Genomic DNA, 21,228 nt, shown 5'->3' on the forward strand with positions numbered 1-21,228 from the left:
AATACTGCAGGATTTCCCTCTTTTTCTTGTTATACACCACTGTTCATCTGGAGTACAAGTGTTATGAATAGGGATTTTCTGTATTCTAGAACAACAAAGCTAGTGCAGTGAGGGCCCCTAAGTACAAGCGTCACCCTCCAGTGACAAATGTTCAGAAGGGAGGGGAACAGAATTCAATGAAGAAAATGGCCCAGTCACCAGGATTTCCTGCAACTTTTCTGGGTCTCCTCTATTCATTACATTTAGCTTTCTACAGCGTACGTAACTACTAACTAGGGTGGAGAGTGGGACCCAGGTCTTCCTCCAGCCCAGGCAAATTTCTTTCAATTTTCATTTTTCACTCTCTCACCACACAGAAAATCCATACACATAATGAGAAGCTTGAAGTACTTGGACACTTCAGATGGCATCCCTTCTAGAGCTGAGACAGGTGTTGAACAAACATCCTTCCAGACTGAGCAAAAACTTATACCTCAGCCCTGAGGAAAGCCCTCACAGTTTCCACAGGATCCCACCTCCCTTTTTTTTTTTTTTTTTTTTTTTGTTTTTTTTTTTTGGGGGGGGGGTGTTGTTGTAATAGGAAAGTCTTGGGGATAAGAGATCTCACTCCACCTGTGAAGCTGAATCTTAAGGTATAGCTTTCCGATGTTTGGAAATTCAAAGCTAAGGTTTTAAAACTAGCCTATCTAGCTTACCTTGTAGTTCTGCACATTTAAGTTAGGCATGAAATTTTATTTGACCCAAAAAAGTCTGAATTCCATTTTTATCCCCGGGAGTTTTACAAATACTTCTTGTTTTGCCTAAGTTACAAATACTGTGGGAACAGGGACATAGTTTGATTTGAATATAAACATTAGAACTGATGTGTGTCCTCTCCAAAGTATGCCCAGAGTCTCTCTATGCAAAGCTGCTTTCAAGCATTATACAATAGCTGGATACAGATATAAACATGCTAAGAAAAGATCTGAAATAGAACAAAAATAACCCTTTGCTAACTAAGAGCTGAAAAGTATGGCAAATATATTACTATCTACCCAAGTAATCATCTCACACCAGTGAAATAATCTTCTGGTGTTAAACAGAACTGTATTTGCTCCATCTGTAAGAATTAACAGATGGAGCAACTCAGGCTTTACATAACAGTAATTAAACAAATCCTCACAATGGCCACATGATTTCATGCACAAGCCAGGGCAGCCTACAAAAAAAAAAAAAAAAAAAAGCTTTGCTGACGGGTTGGAAAATTCCAGGTCGTGTAGCCCAGCGAGCTCTGCGAGACCTGTCAGCCTGATGCCTTGGATCAGCCTGCCTTGTCCTCCAGGATATCCTCTTCGCTGCGCATTGGGACCGAGAGCAGAAAATCCAGAAACAAAGCAGCTGCAACAGGCACCTTCATCATCTGCAGGAGAAAGGTCTTGGACTACTTCTTCTGTAAGATGAGAGACAGTTATCCACGCACGTTGCTATACCAGAAGTCAGTCTCAATAACGAAAATATGGGAAAGTTTCTATCATTCGATATGTGGGAGAATTCAGTGTCCCCAGAGAGAGCCCCTGGTACAGGCAGGTAACCTCTCTCATGTCACCTGCTCCACAGCCACGAGCACCAGCAGCTCTCCTGTGGGCCAGGACCTGAGCCTGCAGGTGGGCATGAGAAATGCAAGATTTACCCATTACTACAGGCAGGAAAAGAAATCTCCCCACCAGGGAGCACCCACTCAGCCACCCATGTGTATACATACATATGTGTGAATCTCAACTCGTCTAAAAGGCCAAGAAATAGCAGAATGAGCAAGGCACTTCACATGCACCTTACCTGGAGAAGGAGGAAGTCCATTACAGATGGAAAATGAGAGGGACAATATTTTTTATCTTCGCACGGGCTCTCCCTCCTGCCCAAACGTAAGCATGACCATTAGCACCAGCAGACCACTCGTACCTCCCTGAGGTGCTGGGCACAGGGATGACCAGATGGGGCACCCCAGGAGTTCACCTCTGAGAAACCCTCAGAGCCATGCTGGACACAGGGCCATCATCTCCATACCCCTCATCTGGGGGTCCTGCAGAGCTCTGTCCTCTCCCCACCTACTACTCTACCTCTGTATAAAATACCTCGGATATCTTGGGCCAGAAATACATAGATGACACACAGGCTTTTATCTCCTGTACATGAAATACGTACAGAAATCTGCCACCACATCTAACACCAAGCCAAAATCAACACCTGAAAGAAAATTCAGCTCATTAAAACTAAACCTAGACCAGATCCAAGTGGGAGAAGGAATCCATCCAACTCTACTAATTGTGTAATATCCCATCTGCTGTTACTGAAAATGCCTGCCCCCCAAACTAATGAAGTGTTTCACAGCTTTTGGGTTCTTTTGCTCTTCCAAACAGGATTTGTTAAAAAAAAAAAAAAAAAAAAAAAACCAACCAAAAAACCCACAAACAAAAAAACCCCCAAACCATAATTTGCATAATGAAACATGCACTGATATAGCTGTTCATTTCTCTCCCAGCAAAATGAGTGACTGGGGTGGGGAACAAAAAAAAAACAAAACAATGTGAGTGTTCTGCTGCCACCACATGGTCATGAATAGACCTAGGCAGAGTTGTAAAATAAAATGTTTGTGCTTCTTCAGAATACATCCATTCACTATGCCAATCATTTTTATGTTTTTCCTTAACTCATCTCCAGTTGGGTACTTGTACCAAATCCATTAGATGACCGAGGTCCCAACCTGCCTGGGACGTCTGCCTTGCAACTGGGTCGGGTCTAGAGATTTCAAGGGTCATCACACACTCAGGCCTCAGCTCTGGGGTACAGGTTATTTTCAAAAAGCCTTCTGAAAGAGCAAATCAACTTTTCAGCCAGCTCAGGACAGATGTATCAAATATTCCCGGTGAGCAACTCTGGAGTGACATCTGGGAGAGAGGTGGGATCCACCGTCCTGCCTCGATCTCTAGGCAATCCCTGGCACGACTCGCGCAGGGTGAGGACATCACCACCACTATTTAATGCAGTGACTCCTCTCATGAAAAAGCACTTAAAGAGAGACAAAATACTGCCTTTCTGCAGCTGTAATTTAAAACATCCTGTTGGCATTTTTATTTTTACTAAGAAAAGTGCAAATCCCAGCATTAGTCTGGCCAAACTCTGGAAAGAAAAAATACATTTTCTCTGGAAAATATACTCCTGAGAGGTACTCTATGCAAAAAACCTGTCTTATTTAGAAATATCAAAATAAAGGTATGGATTAGTATTCAAGGCCTAGAGACTCCTCTAGACCATCTACATTAGTTTTACAACTGCCCTGCTCCACTCCCCTAAAAATGTTATAAACTATACAAAAATAAAATTACATTTTCTATTAACCCCAAATCTCTCTCTGTATTTTCTTTTTGGTGTGCAGAGGAGCAGCAGAGCAATTTTCTGCTCCATTCTTTCACCTCATCAGTAATATTTTTTCATCATTTATTTTTTTTATTTTTATTTTAGAGGGGCGTTTTTTTCCCCCAACAGCTCTGAAAAAATGTCTAGTTAGCTCTTCTCAGAATACAGCCATTTATGAAACTCCTTGCAGTTTTGTTTAGTATGAAATTCAGCTCAAAACTTGAAAAACAAATCATGAAGGGCTGCTGTAAAAATTCAATCGCAACGTAGCCATCTCAGGAGGGGAAAAAATTTGTATCACACTTTATCTTTTTGTGGAATTTGAACAAGTTTGTGAGATATCTCACTAAAAAAAAAGCTCTGAAAATGAACGAGGGGAAGTTGCCAGCGGTTTACATTTTGCTGACAAATATTTCCAACAGTCAGTTACCTTAGGAGTCACTTCCAGTTTTTATTAATGAAGAATGCCACTGTGAGGTAGCCAAATCTTTGCGCAGGGATGTGAAAAACACCATCACTAAGGCCTAGAAATGACAAAAGGCTGTAATTTCAAAATAGTCAGAGAACAAGTCTTAGGATGATTCAGCTGCATACCATAAAACAGGTTATCATTAAAATGTTTATTGTCTTCGTATATCATGAGAATTTCAGGATGCCGTGGTTTAATACTACTTAATAGATTAAAGATAATGCCTCAGGCTTTTAGTGTGCTGTAGCATTAGCCCTTGTCTGACATCAGTGAAGTGCAATAGGGATTGGTACATGGAACGTACTGTTTATAGTGGGAACGGGCTGATTCTCATTGCAGTATCAGCCTCACAACGTGCTTGCCACTTTATCCCTCAGGGTAATTCACCAACCACAGGTACAGTCATGTATCATCCTTTCTCCAATCTGCCTTAGAGGGAGAGATTTTTGAGACAGGAGTATTCAAAAAGCCTTGGGATCCGTAAGATAAGCAAGTCGTCTGGCTTGGGATGGGTTGATTGTCAAGTCTGCACTGATCTTCTCATTTAACATGAAAGCTGCATTCAACATTAGCTTTTGGGATGACTATTTTCAGCTGTCATTGATATTACTTGACCAAAGTTCAGGAAAAAGATGACGACAATCACAGTCTGTGTTCCAAAACACCATTTATGGTAACACAAATTACTATCATTTATTTTACACTAAAATACTTCTGTTGACACATGTCAGTGCTTTATTGTGATGGTTTTGACCTCAGTGAAGAATTCGTAGGAATCCTTTGCTCCCTCCCTTCCTATGCCTGAGGCTTTCATCCCACCAAATGGCAAGTTCAGATCTCTAACGAGCCAGCAGTTGGTCCACACCAACCCAGACTGTAGTCTTTGTGCCACCCGATGAACGCGTCCCACGTTGCTGGACCACACAGTGGCTGCCAAGCCGTATTTCACACTGTTGGCTCTTTCGATCACTTCTTCTTCTGTATCAAATGCTACCACGCATGTCACAGGACCAAAGATCTCTTCTTGCATGCAACAAGATTCATCCTTGACTTCTGTAATAATCGTGGGCAACATGAAATAGCCTTTCTGGTTGCCAGTTGGGAGAGCCAAGGAATCCACTCCCTCTCCACAGAGGACTCTGGCTCCTTCAGCCTGGGCTTTCTTCACATAGCTCCTTACCTGGGGAAGCGGCAAGAAAACATCACTGCTAAAGGACACCAAATCCTGAGGATCGACCTCTCCAGTCCGGGCACATCAACAGAAGCCCCTGAATATCTCCAGCTGGATCACGCTGCCTTTACTTCCCTCCCAACAACACAGGGTTATTCCCTAACTTTTGTTGTTGTGTTTCTGTAAAAGTGAGGGTGGGTATTTCTTGCTGTAGAACAATTGTCCTCTCTCTCCAAACACTTACTAGCCTAGCAGGCAACAGCGCTGGCCCTTCTCGCTGAGTATTCTCAAAAGGGAATGTGTTTCCCTGGTGGAAACACAAGTGGTCCCAGAGCCTCCCTCCCTTCTTCCAGGAGTTCGGGCAGTTTGCCATGTATTCCAGGTCACGGTTCACTCATTTACTCCAAGGGATCAGTAATATTTTCCTACCTCACAGGCAGGCTTGTTAAATGTTTACATGCCACTAGGATGATGAAGCCATGAATGCTGTAGAAAATCTCATCAATAAATAATTAAAGCTGTTTCCACGGCTGCTGCTGTCATATGCTACCTTGAACACATAGGACATGCTATTGACCTACTTCCGCTGTCCTGAAATCGTTGCCTGGTTTCTCTCCCTACAGAAATACCACTGAGCTTCTTTCTCTTTTTCTTCTTCTAACTACCTTGGTAGGTTAGGCTCGGAAGTCCTCTGTGGGGCCGCACACCGAGGACCTCGGGAAGTGGGTGTTTCTACCACTCCTCTCCTTCAGAACAGGCCTGGAGAACCTGCTGAGGCGTCAGGAAGCATGACAAAGCTCTGGCTTTCTCTCTTACTCTGCGGTTTTCGATCTGCTTCTTGCTTATACAGATTGTGTCACATAGTTCTGGGATGTGAATATCTGCTCTCCTGAACTCGGTCTGACACCGTAAAAATTAATTTCATATAAGCCACTAAAGCAGACTATGTTTAACTGCGCACTGTCTCAGCTGCCTTCCACACATAGGCAATTCCAAATTACTGCAAGCAGTCCTAAGTAACTGTGTGCTTGTATTCCCCAGAATTTGCCAGAGTGATATAAAAATAAGGCTTTTGCCTTGTCAACTACCTTATTAGGCAAATAAGTGATCTTAGCAAATACAATATTAAAATCCACGAAAAAGTTGCTGAACCCTAAGATTAGTTAGTATAAATTCAGGATTTAGAATTAACCATTTTGAGTTATTTCACTTCAAACAGGAAGAAATAGTATTTGTCATTTTAAATTATTTTCCCCATGGAGCTGATTTTTCCAGATTAATCATGTGATCCTAGGCCACAGGCAACAGAAACCTTATCAAAAATATATCTTATAATGGCTTTGAATCATCATCCCTCAGAGCTAATCTTGGAGAGGACATGGTCCTTTCCATACACCTCTGAAATCACCTTTCATAGCCCTCTAAAAGATGAGATGAGATCATGTAAACTCCATGTAACATCACCTTTTCCAGATGCTCTTTACTTATTAGTGCTCCCATATCGACTGTAGGATCTGAGGGGTTCCCAACCTTCCACTTCTTAGCCTCTGCCACAAACCTCTTCAAAAACTCACTGTATATGCCCCTCTGAACAAAGATCCTGGAGGTGCAGAGACAGATCTCACCCTACCAAAAAAAAAACCAAACAAAAAACAACCAAGAAAAAAATATTAGTTTATATTACATTGTATTGTTAATGAGTATAACGAGTCACATCCCAGAATGAGACATGTGTCCCTGCATACTCAGGAGTGCAAACCACATTCACCAACACACCAAAGTAGGATTTTTCCCAGATTAAAAAGGAAAAGAGAAGAAAAAGACAAATCAACTACAACAGGGTTATGCGGTCATTTACTAACACGAGTAAATTTGATTTTTCATTGATTATGTGTTGTCTTGTCCAACATTTTTCATAGAAAATGTGATTTCCAACTCTGAATTGTCTCCGTCTTCATTTCCTGAAAATCTCTTTCTGAGACCAAGCTATTTTTCTGAGCATATACATTTTCCTGGCTTTGGTGATCTCTCCTGAGGGTGGTGATGAGGGAAGAGGAACATCGGTAGAATCTGGGGGGAGTCTCCTAATTTAATTCAAACAAATCAGCAAGTTTTCCCAATTACTTGCATGGTGGGACTTAAAGCAGCTGCTTCCTGGAGGGATAAGCAATCTTTCTATTTTGAGAGGGATAATGACACCTTGTTATCTTCTGATGGAGAGCACTAGGAAGAGCCCGTTATTATTTTGGTTCCCTGCTTACGGAATAATGAAAACTTTTTCATATTTTTCTACTTAGGGTTTGCTCACAACACAGAATCTTGAAACAGACCTTGACAATTTCGGATTTGAATCCTAAGGTACGTGCACATGCGCGCGCGTGCACGCGCTCTTAGACACATGCACACCTCCTGATGCAGTGTTTATACACTACAGAGGTGGGATGCACCTGGTTGGCAAAGCTGGACCTCAGGGTCGTGGGGATGCATTGGCTCAAGTCGGCATCGTCGAAGACGATCGCGGGGTTTTTGCCTCCCAGTTCCAGCGAAAGCCGTTTGCAGTGCGGAGCACTTTTCTCCATGATCCGCTGGGCTGTCAGCGTGCTGCCCGTAAAGGAGATCAGAGGCACGTCGGGATGGCAGACGAGGGCTTCTCCCGCCTTGGCGCCCGTTCCAAACACCACGTTCACCACCCCGTGGGGTACCCCTGATGGGAAGAAAGGCACACAGTCACCGTGCCCTTTCCTGTGTTCTGAGGTTTCACTTCACTGTGCTTTGTCCCTGAAGTTAGAAAATTACCAGTAGTTCCAGGGTGACAAAGATTGACCCTTCATTTATGTAGTAGCTGAAACGCTTCATGTTTAATAACTCTGGGGGTCATGTGTTAAAAGGTAATACCAATTCCACTGATCAGTCAAGCTTGCCTGACATCCACCATCAGAGACTCAGTTTTCAGTCGTTCAGGGAAGAAGCAGTTGTCCTCCCAGTTTTTCTTACTGGTGCAACAAATACAGCCACAATATAGCCACCAAGAGCTGATTCTCACTCTGTTACCTTCTCTTGGTTCCCCTGCTGATACCACAGACTTAGGACATCCTTAAGTGGAGTGCAGGAAGGGGAAAGGAGCCACATGAAGACACTTCATGAGAAGATAGCGGAAAAAAATGGGCAATAGCTGGGCTGGGGAGATGGGATAGTGTGAGGACAGGGAGAGCTTTTTGTTCTCCAGTGCAGCATTCCAGCTACAGCAAACAGTCCTTCCCAAAGTCTTTGAGCACTTTCTGATTTCTGCAACAAAAAAAATGATGCACAGACAAGCATTTCCACCCCATTTCCCCCTTCTTAGCACACTACAGGACTTACCTGCTTTCTCCAAGAGTTTGCACATCATCCAAGCTGTGACAGATGTCATCTCACTTGGCTTGGCAACCACAGTATTTCCACATGCAATGGCAGGAGCTATTTTCCAGGTCAACAAATATAGTGGCAAATTCCAAGGACTGATTAGACCAGCTACAAAGCAAACCCACAGGAGTTCAGTCTGCTGGGAGACAAAACTCATTTCTCTAACGTCAAGCAGTTACACACCAATTCAGATTTATGAATGGAATTTGGCTATGGCTTTTATTTGCAGACAATTGTACAATAAATTAGCAGCTAGCAACATTTCTCACAGGCAGATAACTTTAAAAGATTTGTGCAAATAATCCTAAAGGTGATCAGCCAAACTCTCTGAATAAGTTTTGCTGCTTCTTCAGGGCAGAATCTTATATTCACAGGAAGCTTTGCAGTGTTTTCTGGGAACATTAATGCAAGGTTAGCCATAACAATCATTTACATCAACTGGCTATGGTAATACTGTGTTAGCAAACAGCAAGTTAAGGTAATGTGTTAGCTCAGATCACTCTTGCTTTCTGCTGCTCTGTAGAGCTGTGGGGGGGAAGCTCATTTTAATATTAAAATTAAAAAATATTAAAAAGATCATAACATCGAGTGCGTACTTTCCGGATAAATGTTAGCCTAACTTATGAGTGCCAAAGTTTATCAGTGTACAAACTGCTGCTTCCACAAATTGCTGAATGACTAGAATTTTTTCAGTAATTGTCTTTGGGAATACTTTCACCTTACATATTTATAGGAAATAGTGAAAAAAAATCTGTAATCCTTAGGCGTGACTGCTTACAAAAGCACAGGATTTCTCGCTGTTTGATGGAGCAGGCGCGGCGAGTGACTTTTCCTTATGAGAGTAATTTTACTAGAAGTACTCATGTTCTCCCCTGCTCACAAAAACTTTTGAATGGGTCCTCTAGGTTAGCCAATTTTATTTTTTAAATAATGCAAGCGCGAATGTGGCACATTCACATATATTTAGATAAACCCCCTAATAACGGGATCATTACGACTCCGTCACTCCTGAAGTGAGCACAGCCGCTTTTTCTGACGCATTAGCAGCATCTAGCGGCTGGTGTCAGCAGTCCCCCAGCTGAGAGCGGTTTGGCCACCCGTGTGCGCTCCAGGCACAGGCTGAAATGTCGCCTTGCAAACTACTGCTGCTTCCCCAAAGGCGAGGAGGAGCCAGCTCTCCGCGCAGGAGCAGCAGCTCAGTGCTTCTGAACGCCTCGCTGATCCGCAGCAGTAACGCTTACTTACCCACGCAGGCACACGCGTGCAGAACACAGGAGAAAATTTGAGGGTGAGAGCTACCGACTTAAACCAGATGCTTTCTAAGGCATAAAAGCATTCTTTTTACCATAAAGTAGCACAACTGATTTTTACATAGAGTTCCTCATGCTTTAGCAAACTAGTTGTGTTTAGCACATGACCCAGAGACAATAAGTGCTAGCTTTGGAAAAATCCTCTTTCTTTGTTGAACCACCCAGGCAGACACTCTACCAAGCGTTTCAGCGTTTCAGGAACACCTTACCAACTCCCACAGGTGCCCTCAAGGTGTAATGCACACAGCCCATGGTTGCCATCTCAGTGCACTCTGTCGTGTGATGAAGGATGGAAGAGGCAAAGAATCGGAAGTTGTACACGGCCCGAGGGATGTCCACCGTTCTAGCAAACGTGATAGTCTTTCCTGAAACAAAACCAAGCACGCTGCTGTGTTATCACGGGCGGAAAATAGCTCATCTAAACACCACTGTGAACAGTGCTTCAAACTCTGCTCTGAACGCCGTGGTTTGCATGTTTTTTGGGAAATGTCTTTTGTCCTGCCCCCAAGTAATCCCCGGCACAGGGCAATCATGGTCAATGACAACAGCTCCCCTGCAGTATTGCATCACAAATATGTAATAACTGAAGTCAATGCTTAGCAACTCTGAAAAGCAAGCCTTAGAACGCCCGAGGAATCCAAACTTAGCAACTTCTACAAAATTCATGCACATCAACTCCAATTTGCACGAACAGTTCATACCATACTAAAAATTTGGACCATATCCTCCATTTCAATATTCAGCAAGACACACTACATTTGAGATCAACAGTTCCAATTTTTACCCTGATCCTTTGACTCTGCTTGTGCAAATGCTTCCAGGTCATGTTCAATCAGGTCTGCCAATTTGTTCAGGATCTGAGACCTTTCCAATGGACTTTTTGAAGACCAAATTGGGAAGGCAGCTTTGGCAGCTTTGACAGCAGCTTCCACCTAAAAAAGCGAAAGAAGGATGGTGAATATTAATAGAAGGCCTTAGAAAGAATATCAAACAATCAACAGATGAACTCTCGTTTGAGAGGCTAGTAATCCAGATCACATTGTTGGGAAGACTGCATCTCTTCAAAGTCATGACTATTGATAGCTTCTCCATTTCCATCTTCTTAAGACGCTGTCCCATAACTCAAGACAGTTTCTTTCCTTGACAGTCTATTTCACAGTAACTCTTGCTTTTCTCTACATTCCAGCAACTTGTGGGCAACCCTCCAGGCCTGGAGGAAATGCCAGACGGGTCAACTAGCACCACTAAGTGCCACTGGCCAAACCCATGCCAAATCTTGTTTCTCAAGGGTGCAAGTGCAAGAATCTCCCAGAGCAAATGCAGCCTCAGTCTAAACGTCCACAGTCCTTGCGACACAGCACTTCAGCCACATCGGGCAATGATGGAAGTAATGGGTTGGGGAAGGAATAGACTGTATGCCCTCCTAGCCTAACAAAGTCTACAGATATGAAAGATCATTATATGCATTTCATATAGATGAATTAATATGATACCAGTCTCGCCAGTATTTTGCCTATGTACATAACAATTGCATGGTCCTTCAGCCTGACCTTTCTGCATAGTGGCAGAACACCAGCAGTTTTCTGATGCAGACTAGGCTTCAAAGGATTAAAATTCTCCAAAAAGTGCTCGCTTCTACCAATCATTTCCTCTGGCCTCTTAAATAAAAAGTTATCTGCATCTATTGATTTATAAGCAGTTCCTTCTCAATGTTGTTTACGAGTCTGAAAATGTTTACCAACATCCTTCCATATTTTAATTTAGTGCCCTATTTCCCAATTTTTGCTTCCTATGTATCACTTCTTAATTGTTTCCAGTGTCTAACATACGCATCAAGGTGGGCTTTTAGCCAAAGCTGTCTTAGTTGGTTTCCCATCATTTTTGCTCATAAATTTCTTCAGCTTTTGGAAATCTGCCCAAGTCAATAACTAGGAGGATGCTGATGTAAGATTAATCAGATAATTCTGACCTCTCCTAATGTTGCCACATTGCTGGGTCCCATGCAGTCACTGAAGACTCCTTTCCATCAGTTCCACAAATCTGAGTTCCAAATTTGTTCCTTCAGATTGCGATGGGTGTTACAAAAACCATCACAAAATAATCTACAGGCACTCCAATTATGTTTTACTAATGAGGGCACAAAAGTTCAAACAGGTGGAAATCTTCCCCTCCCCACCCCCCCCCCCATGGACTTCAAAATTTATGGGTCTCCCTAAAAGCAAGGACCAGAGTTTGAGGGCCAGAACGATACGGGTACAGACACCGAGGTGGGAATAAACCAACTCACACAAGGTCACATGGATCACTGGCCAAGCTCAGACTTTTTCGACTGTAGTTTGACAACCTAGTGCTCAGGCGCCGACGGCGGCAGGCTGCCAGCCACCGAACAGCTGGAGCAGGGCCAAAGCGAGCCTGGGAAAGGGGAACTGCAGCTTCTTGAGTGAGTCAGGTGTGGGTGGCACGCTACCCCGAAAAGGTTCACCCTCTGTGAAACCATACCACCCTTACTAATTGACTTGTTCTTCCACCCTCCTGTCATTAGGTGCCATTGTGGTGCTGCTTCTCCTCTGTCCTCTCCTCTGTGGTCTTTTCCACCAGGTGCTGCAAGCATCAAGAGAGGGCTGGCGTGCAGTTAGGGCTATCTGCATTTTCAGCCCTCCAGCGGGTTTAGAATAAGGAAGATGTTGCATTTTCACAGACAGCAAAAAAGAAAAATCAGCAAAGAAAGGAATGAAGCGGCAGTAATCAAAGAAAAGCAAGAGGAAAAAAAGGAGAGAGATTTGTACAGAAGAAGTAAGAGAGCGTACAAAGGTTAAACAGTTACCTAGTTTGACTAGCAAAAAGCAGCAAAGAAAGTTGAGCCATAAAGAAAACATGCATAAGAATTCAACTATGAACTCATGTGTCTGAAACACTTCCTTCTGCTTTCCTCTTCTACACAAGACAGAGACAGAGAAAGAACACACAATCCAGAGCTATCATAAAAGATTTTGATACCAAAATACCCCAAATTGCCCTCAGGACATGATGTTTGCTTTCCCAGGGAATGATGCACAGGATCAAGGTTCTTGGGAAAGAGATGTTTTTTAAGGAGATACTTGCCAGGACTCATTATGTCTCACCAGCCTGTCTTTCGGAGATACAGGGCACCTGTTCAGCCTGCATTGGTGCTGCTATTTGGAATTTAAGACATCTAGCCAGGGGACAAATTAACCCCTGAAAAAACATTTGATGTATTTGGCAGAAACTGGCTGACAAGGCCCCTTCAGCTGAGCTGGTGTTTAATTGCAGGGTCAGCAACAGATTTGCCGTCTGTCTCTGTTCTGCCTTCTAACCCTCCATTAAAATGAACCAAGAAAAAAAAAAAATCCAACAGGACATTGAGCCTTACTAGAAACTAGCATCCCGAGTTCTTCGTGGAACCTGGGCCTGGATGCTTATTTTGAAAGCTCCAGATACCCTCTGAGTAGTATGTGACTGCACATTCTCCTGCAGCGTATTCCAGCAGTCACCAGCAGATGCCAGGTCTGCAGAGCCCAACCTTCTTGTATAGTTGTCTCAAGGTAGGAGTAAAGCACTCTCTGAATTTAATGGGTGTTTTACCTGGGTTCCCACTGCTACGCACAACCACTAACTCAGAAAGCTGAAAGAGAAAAGCCATTGCTTTTAACATATATTTGAACTATAGCTCCAGAATGGCCAGCAGCCTATGTTTATTAGGCTGCTCTGGCATTCTCACATATCTCTGGTTTTAATGATTTTGCAAATGAATGAACAGGAAGATTTGCACCTGCACATCAAAGAGAAGTCTTTTCAGGCATAATTAGGGTTGGAATGAACTTACACAGACGTATTCTAGCAAACCCAACCTGTTACTCTTTAACCCTTGGTCATCGGCATCTAGCAAATATTTACCCAGTTGAAATTACAGTGCAAAGGTTTCTGCTGAGAGAAGCAAAGAGAAAAGATGACAACAGGACTGAAATGCAAGTGAAGGGAACAGCTACACACAGTAGCTGTTTAAAAAAAAAAAAAGTTTTGAAAATACCGTACACTACTTGTCAATATTTTCCAAGCCCTTTGCATTATCCAAGCTTTTCCAGACATTTCTCTCTCCAGTAACTTTGAAACACTGTGTTGGACACACACTCGTAGGTCCATATAAAGTAGCATCAATGAAACCCCAGATGAATGTCACGTTGCCCATCCACACCTGAACACATAGAAGGTACCAGGAGACATTCATCCCACTAGAGAGCACAGGAGTAGGAAACACTAGAGTGATGCAGAGCACAGACTACGATGTGAGGAAACATACACGCATCGCAGCCACTTCATCACCTCCACCTAATATCCAACGGCTAATATCAGAACCAGAGAGCTCTGGAAGCTTTTTACCATACTTAAGGGGAAGAGCCAGCAAGCCAAAAATCCTTTTAAAAGACAACTGCAAATCATCAAGACACTCAGGAAGAACACATTTAGTTGTACACAATGCCTCTAAGTTTATTCACAGAAGAGATCAATAAATTCTTTTCTCTCTTCCAGATTGTTTATACTTACTGCCAGTCTGAGCGTTATTGTTAACTTATATACAAGACATCTCCCACGTGAGCTGAAGGAGCTCCACTGTAGTTACTGAAGCTTTGTTGATTTATACCAGCCTAGGATCCAGGCTGTAACTTTCTAACAGCAAAATGTAAAAAATAACAGTATTCGCTGTCGCAGCCATAGATTACATAGTGTTGCAATACAATCCAATCAAGAACTTAGTCATTTAAGCATTGAAGTCCCCAGCGCTTTTCTTTTCTCTCACCTTCAGCCTCTCCCACTCAAACTATTAATGTTACGTGCATTTAATGTTTTCACTTCTTTGTACGTTTGGATAGTACTCACCTCTTCTTTGCCACTGTCTGGCACCCTGCAATAGACATCTCCGGTGGACGGATTATAGGAGTTTAGGTAGGAGGAACAAGGAACAAATTTGCCAGCTATAAAGTTTTCCAGCACTAAGAGAGCCTTTGAGTGAGCCATCGTAAGCCACTTGCTTCATCTGTGATTTATTTTTTTTTTACAAGGTTATCAATTTAGATTAGTAGTTCTGAATGTATTTGCACAGCAAGTCTGAACTCCTCCCCCTCTCTCTGTCTTCCCTGCAGAGCTCGCTCCCGAGTGGGAACGAACCCTGGCAATAACGGCAGGAGAGAGGAAAGCAAGGGGTGGGGTGGAATTACTCTTTCTGTGACACTTGGTTCTTTTCCAGGAGTTGAAGCAGCGAGGCAGGATCAGCTTAGTTGTTAGGAAATAGCTCCCGTCTGTCTATAGGAAATAAGGGGAGAAAAAGAATGGTTTGACAGGGAAATTTCTCCCTATATCAGTTTTTCAAGCTACAGTCTGAAGACATTTTGCAACAACTATACAAAATAATTCTAGACCCAAACGCCTAGCCAGGGTCCTGCTCCTCACTGTCAGTAGACACAGAAAAAGACTTGGACTAGCATGTTTGCAGCTCATGTTCACTGCTTTGTCATCATCATCAATGCTTTTCTTTGTAACCCCCAAAACACTGCTCCTGCCAAAAGAAAAGATTTTAAACTTAAGAAACTTTTTTCCACCAATATCCCCAAACATCAAACAATACAAGCAGCTGAGTGGCTCTGCAGTTCAAAACAGTTGAGAAGCACGAACCTACCTAGCACACTCTGTGGTATGTTGTCAGAAATCCAGTTTTTAAAAAAAGCAGCAAGACATTGGCTTTCATGCTTTCCCTTCCATAGATATTCCAGTGGAAGCCACTTAACTGTAGAGAAGCCTGTTATTTATAATTAGGTTTTTCTTTAACATCCCAAGGACCCGAACTATTGGGTAAGAGCTGTGTGAAAGACATTCTTCTCCAAGACAGAATGCTTGGATTATCAAATTGCTCTAAGATTGCACACCACCTACTTGCACTCCAGACATATTCAAAACACTACATCCATATTGGAGAGCAGTATGTTGTCACCAGGAGATTGTGACTATCTCAATCAGCAGTTCAGAAAGTTTTTGCACCCTAGATCACTGCCAAGCCATCAAATTTCTTGTGGATCAACACGCAAACATATTTTGATCGAATAAAGATGGTATGTTTTTGTTGCACAACAACAGATCATTTATGCATCGACCAACTGGTGCGTCTGGGCAGAGTTCAAATCAGCGCTGAAAGGTAGTGCGGTCATGTTGAAACTGGATTAGGTAATACCTCTGGCGCTCCCAAGCTACAAAGTGGGAAAGGATGCAGTAGCTTTTCTGTAGTCACAGAATACTGAGTCTCAAAATTTAATGCAACCATGTGTGAGAAGGGTTATCAAAAGGTTCACCCTGTGTCACACTTCCTTGTCCACAAACAGCAAGGAATTTACTGAAGTCTTGAAACTGAAGACACATTCTTCTGCCTGTAGCACTTCAGCTGTCCCCTGACTTAAAAACATTTCCAAGGTTTGAAGGGAAGTTCAAGTGGAACAGGTTCAATGCAGGAGCTTGGCAGTACGAATTTCTGGAATCCAAGTGCACCGAAACCTTAACGGCTGGCATGTTGAAACTGGTAAGTATTTAAATGCAATTTCTGGACTATAAAAATACATAGCAAATAGTGATAATTTATAAGCTTCAGTTTTGGCAATAAGAGTTTTCAGATATTTCAGATTCATAAGATTTTACAAAAGTCATTTCCACATAAAGCATTGCTGGCACTCCTACATGCATGCAGTCAACAGTACAATATGTCTATGTGGTCAAGTGCAGGTATCTGGGGCTAAAGCATATAAGTGCAAAAAAGTTACCTACCAAACAAACCATGTGGGAAGAGTAGGTATGGACTGTACGTAACTGAACTAAATAACAATCATAGGCTTTTTGTGTTTTTCACTACGCAGGGCACAGCTTTACTTCGGTTAACCCCAGTGACTGATGCTCCAGACTGATGTTCTGTTCCTTCCCCGCACTACTCGCTATGGGCAGAGTTGTTTCCACCCCGCACTCATGTTCAGCTCCTGAAAAACCTGAGGTCCCCTCACACTTCCTGCTGAGAAAAATAAATTTCCAAGTTGCAGTAAAGTGTGTCTGTCCTGAGTTTATGCTGGAGGTGGCAGAAGGACCCTGTTCTCAATTGGGAGGTTTCACCTTGCCCTGTTACTAAAGGGCAGGAAGGAGTTAGAGGCTTGAATAAGCAGAACAGCCTGGCTTTAGCACACATCCCAAGACTAAATTGCCAGCTTTTCTTCAAAGAAGCACTAAGTCTGGATGAAAGAGATATGTGTTTGCGCAATAGCTGCACTGAGTAACATGTGAGAAAAACTGAAATTATTTCCACAGAAAGACAAGTCGCATGCCAGTTTCGCATTTTAACTCATAAGTTTACTCTGAAACTTCTGAGGTATGGAAAGTAAAGAATGATTTAACACAATTTAGAAGTGTTTAAATAACAAAAGATCAAAGGGACAAAAATTATGCTCAGACGAAGTTATTTTATTACTCTTACAGTTTAAAAAATAAAATTAGCCAATGTTGGCACAGCTTCCACTACACAGCAAAAGAAAACTTTTTTTAAATAAATTTTGGGACAGGGAAAACAATCCCAGGATAATACTACATGCCGTTCTCTTGAAACCAAAGTAAATAGTTCTTTTTTTCCCTGAATATGCATTCAACTCAAATCTAAAAATATATTAGACCAATAAAGTTACTTTACTGAATTAATGTGCAGCAAAAAAAGCAAATCAAAGAAAATATGTAAACAACTTATGTCTGGAAGTAAGGAGTTTGTTTCATGATGATTCATCATCTTTTTTCTCTAATTCAACTTTCTAAGACTTTTCCATCAAGCTCTCTAAGGGCTAAATTCCACATGGAGAAACACATGAGATTCTTGAGATCGAGAAGTGCAACATTAGCAGTTCCTTGTCAGTTGGCATCTTGTTCTGCAGTGGGAGAGACTGATGAAAGGCTTCCTAGACGTGTCACACGATTTAACTTTTGTCATCAGCATCTTCTCCCCAGTTAATTGCACTTGTTCCTTCAACTGAAGTAACTGGACTCTTAAACAGAAGTTTGGATATCTGATTGCATTTTGGTTGGACGGTGGAAGTTCTGGCACAACTGTCATTCTTTAATCTAAAAATATATGCAAATGGAAAAAATAAACTATGGTGAAAAATGAAGTACTAAATGTAAAACGATCACAGCTCTTTTCAACATGATATAGTTAGCTGCGGAAAAAAATAATTCCTTTTGCTCTGAAATTCTCTGGAGCAAGATCACAAGTACTGAAATAGTAATTCCCAAATAACAATCAAAGGGTTATTTAGTCCCCAATTCTACACACATTGGGCATTGTAGATCTAAATAGGACCCCATCCACTTCAAGTTAAATTTCATGAAAAATGGGTGCAAGATTAAAGCCCTAATTCTGGATCCTATTTAAGGCCAGACAGCCTGTTAAGAGCATTAAAGCTCCATAAGGCCTGGAGCCTCTGACAGACCTAGCACATCATTCCGACGCACACAGGGAGAAGCCAGAAATTCTCACCCTCTAGTTCCAAGTTTAGACATGAAATGACTCAGCTGTAAGTCTCAGTACCAGAACTTGGTTAATGTCACTAAACTGCTCTCCCTCAGGCCTAGAATTTTTAGGCCAAAGGGTGTAAAACAGTTCTTAACCATAAAAACTAAATGCTGTGTTAAAGTTAACGCTGTTCCTTTACAGTATAGGAAGTCTGTTACAAAGATGCCATACCTCTGTGACAACTCCTGCAGCAATAGTGGAACCACTGTAGCGTAACATAAACCTCCCAAGCTCTTTAAAATCTTTATACAACTCTAGAGCAACAGGTCTTTGTGTTTGTAGTTCTATGAGAGCATTCTGCCCTTTAGTCAAGAACCTGCAAGTAAATAAGCAGAAAACTCTATTATAAATATAGGAATGCATAAATGAAAAAGAGAACAGTGAATAAATGGAAAAAAAAATCCATTTAAAAAGCTGAAAGTATAATGATCAAGCTTGATTTCAAGTATAACCCAAGCCACCAGACTGAAAACTCATTTGCCTGGAGTATACCTTTTAAAATGGCATCCGAGTTTTCTTTAAAAACTAGACGAGGGCATCGACCACAACATTTAGCAAATTGCTTTGAAGTTAGTTATCTCATTAATACCTGCTTTTTCACGTCTAGCAGAAATCAAGTCTTGTTTCAAACCCAACAACTAAAGAGCCAATTCATTGCTCTGTAGAAGTCGTAATTTTTCTTCCCATTACCTTTCAGCAACAGTTTCAGCCATGCAATTTCTGGAAAAGGATTATTCTGATAATGTCATATGTATCAAACAGCATTTCTACCCAAATATAACTAGAAGGATGTTCCCATAGTTTAACTTATATGGGAGGATTCCCTAAATCTCTTTTTCTCCAACCACTGTCGGAGCTTATTTTAGACAACAACCCATCACCAGAATTATACCAAAGATTCCATGCTATTATAGGAAGAAAAGAGATAATGAAAAAAAAAAAAAAAAAAGTCCTTTAAATTCAGGGCTGGTGATCTAGGATTCACTCCCAATTCTGCAAGTGACCTTAGGCAAGTCATTTTACTTCTCAGTTGCTAAGCATTTATCAAGTGCACAGGAGGTTTTTCGCTTTGTAAAGTGCTCTGAAATCTAAACATGAAACCAACTAAAATAATGAAAGCATGTTCTTATAAACACATTATTGCTTCACAATAGAGCCTGCTTGATATACCGTATATTAACCAAGAGTTAGACCATTTCTGGAGTAATTATTAACTATTCAAAACACTTACTTAGGTTTTTTCTTTGTCACTTCACCAGTGCTTTTGTGCAGGACACTCAACAGTCTTTTAATAGTAGCAGGTTCACTTACGGTTTGATAGTGTAAAAGTACCTAAAAATATTTTTTTCAGTTATTAAACATTCTACAATAATCTGAAATGCTAGGCGTTAATACTTGAAGACATCAACTTCTTTTAATACTGATTTTTTTAAACAAATGCTTATAAAAACTTCTCTCACAGGAGTCTCTGCCTCACATTCAGTAACTGTTCCTAGTTCCTAAACTTTGTGATCTCTACAGATACAAAGGTCATGTATTAAGAATGAAAAAGGTATTCATGATGAATTAAATGTTTTGCTTTTGCCACTACAGTGCAGTTCTGTAGCATGAACTGATATTTTATTGATTTTTAAAGGTATCTTACAACTAAGTGCATCATTATACTCCTACAAGGCATGAGCTTTCCAAAGGACAGCCTAGCCTGACTGCAGAGGAACTCATGTTCTCTGAAATGGCTCAGCTATGTATTAAAAGCCAGTAAGAATATGCATAAGCAGCCACAATAGCCCCTTACAGCCTCTTCAAATTACAGAAGAATCTGTTTCCTCTGGAGGGACAGAACCACTTCTGGATGCTAAATGCCTCTCATATTGGGGGCATTGAACATGGAGAGGAAACGCCCTGAGCAACCTGTAATGAACACAGGAACTTTCACAGACACTTACAGGAAATCCTTTAGTGATTGGAACCTCAATATTGAAGATGAGAACTCGAGCTCTGAAACGAGTGCAAACTTTAATGGGTTCCTTGGGATCACAAAATACACAGCCAACACTACAAGAGAGGAGAATAAAAGGAACTGATACATATCTTGACATACAAATGTTAATCACTGCACTAGAAAAAGACAAATATTTAAGACAAGCAAAGCAAAGACAACACCACTTTAGTATAACCTGGGGGAAAAAAAAGAAATAAATCAGGAACACCGTATTAAAGCCTGTAACGAAATCAATTCCTAGACAATGTCTACAGTATTTTGTGGGTATGCATGAAGAGGTCTGTCTAGTTCAGTGAACAATTACGTCCATTGCTAATCAGTTTCTAAAAATGTCACTGTTTCCTGTGCGTAGGTACTTTGAAGAATTAGACTTTCATTCAGAGATTAATTGTTCCAGATCAATAGCATAAAATACCAAAATATAAATATTTTGGGTGCCCAAAATTGTGGTGCTGCTGCCTGTAACTCCACTATTTTGTGGATAAAGGAACATCGTGATCAGGATTCTCAAAACTTAAGCTCTCAGCAGCACTCATTGAAAAAAAAAAAAAAAAACCAAACCTCTACATGGAGTCACAAGAAAGCTGCTGCTCTTTACAAGTCAATAAGGTAGACTAGACACAGCATTTTCACAGTGGCTAGTTTTAGCCGCCTAAAATGAAAGGAAAATTAATCCCACCCAGAAAAATATGACTGAAGAGAACACACAGCATGATTAAACATATGCATCAGATGTAATCGAATTTCATCAATATCAAGAGGACTTAAAACTTTGTACCTTTTCTTGAAAATCTAACGTACCTCCAAAGATGAATGACACCAAGGTAACGAATTGACTCAAGCCTTCATTCAACAAGTAGAACAAGACTTCCCCCCCGC

The 21,228-nt window shown here is 41.5% G+C and overlaps 2 protein-coding genes across 6 annotated transcripts in view; both read right to left on the bottom strand.

Moving 5' to 3' along the window:
• Positions 1–3,652: 3,652 nt before the first annotated feature.
• ALDH8A1 (aldehyde dehydrogenase 8 family member A1) lies at positions 3,653–14,930 on the bottom strand. Its single transcript, XM_054822911.1, has 7 exons — positions 14,642–14,930; positions 10,530–10,677; positions 9,955–10,110; positions 8,394–8,543; positions 7,481–7,737; positions 6,498–6,659; positions 3,653–5,042 (listed from the first exon to the last, which is right to left on the bottom strand). Exons 1-7 carry the CDS (start codon positions 14,777–14,779, stop codon positions 4,590–4,592), a joined length of 1,464 nt encoding a protein of 487 aa, XP_054678886.1. The 5' UTR covers positions 14,780–14,930; the 3' UTR covers positions 3,653–4,589.
• A 2,300-nt stretch (positions 14,931–17,230) lies between these two features.
• The window catches only part of HBS1L (HBS1 like translational GTPase), a 62,709-nt gene continuing 58,711 nt past the window's right edge, over positions 17,231–21,228 (bottom strand). For all 5 annotated transcript variants that reach the window (XM_054822905.1, XM_054822903.1, XM_054822904.1 and 2 more), the window contains 4 exons: positions 20,294–20,402; positions 19,579–19,679; positions 18,519–18,663; positions 17,231–17,896 (listed from right to left, as the gene is read on the bottom strand). In XM_054822905.1, coding sequence (XP_054678880.1) covers positions 17,885–17,896; positions 18,519–18,663; positions 19,579–19,679; positions 20,294–20,402 — 367 coding nt within the window. In that variant the 3' untranslated portion in view covers positions 17,231–17,884. The remainder of the gene's footprint in view (positions 17,897–18,518; positions 18,664–19,578; positions 19,680–20,293; positions 20,403–21,228) is intronic.

Source organism: Grus americana, chromosome 3, assembly GCF_028858705.1.
Source record: "Grus americana isolate bGruAme1 chromosome 3, bGruAme1.mat, whole genome shotgun sequence".
Lineage (NCBI taxonomy): Eukaryota > Metazoa > Chordata > Aves > Gruiformes > Gruidae > Grus > Grus americana.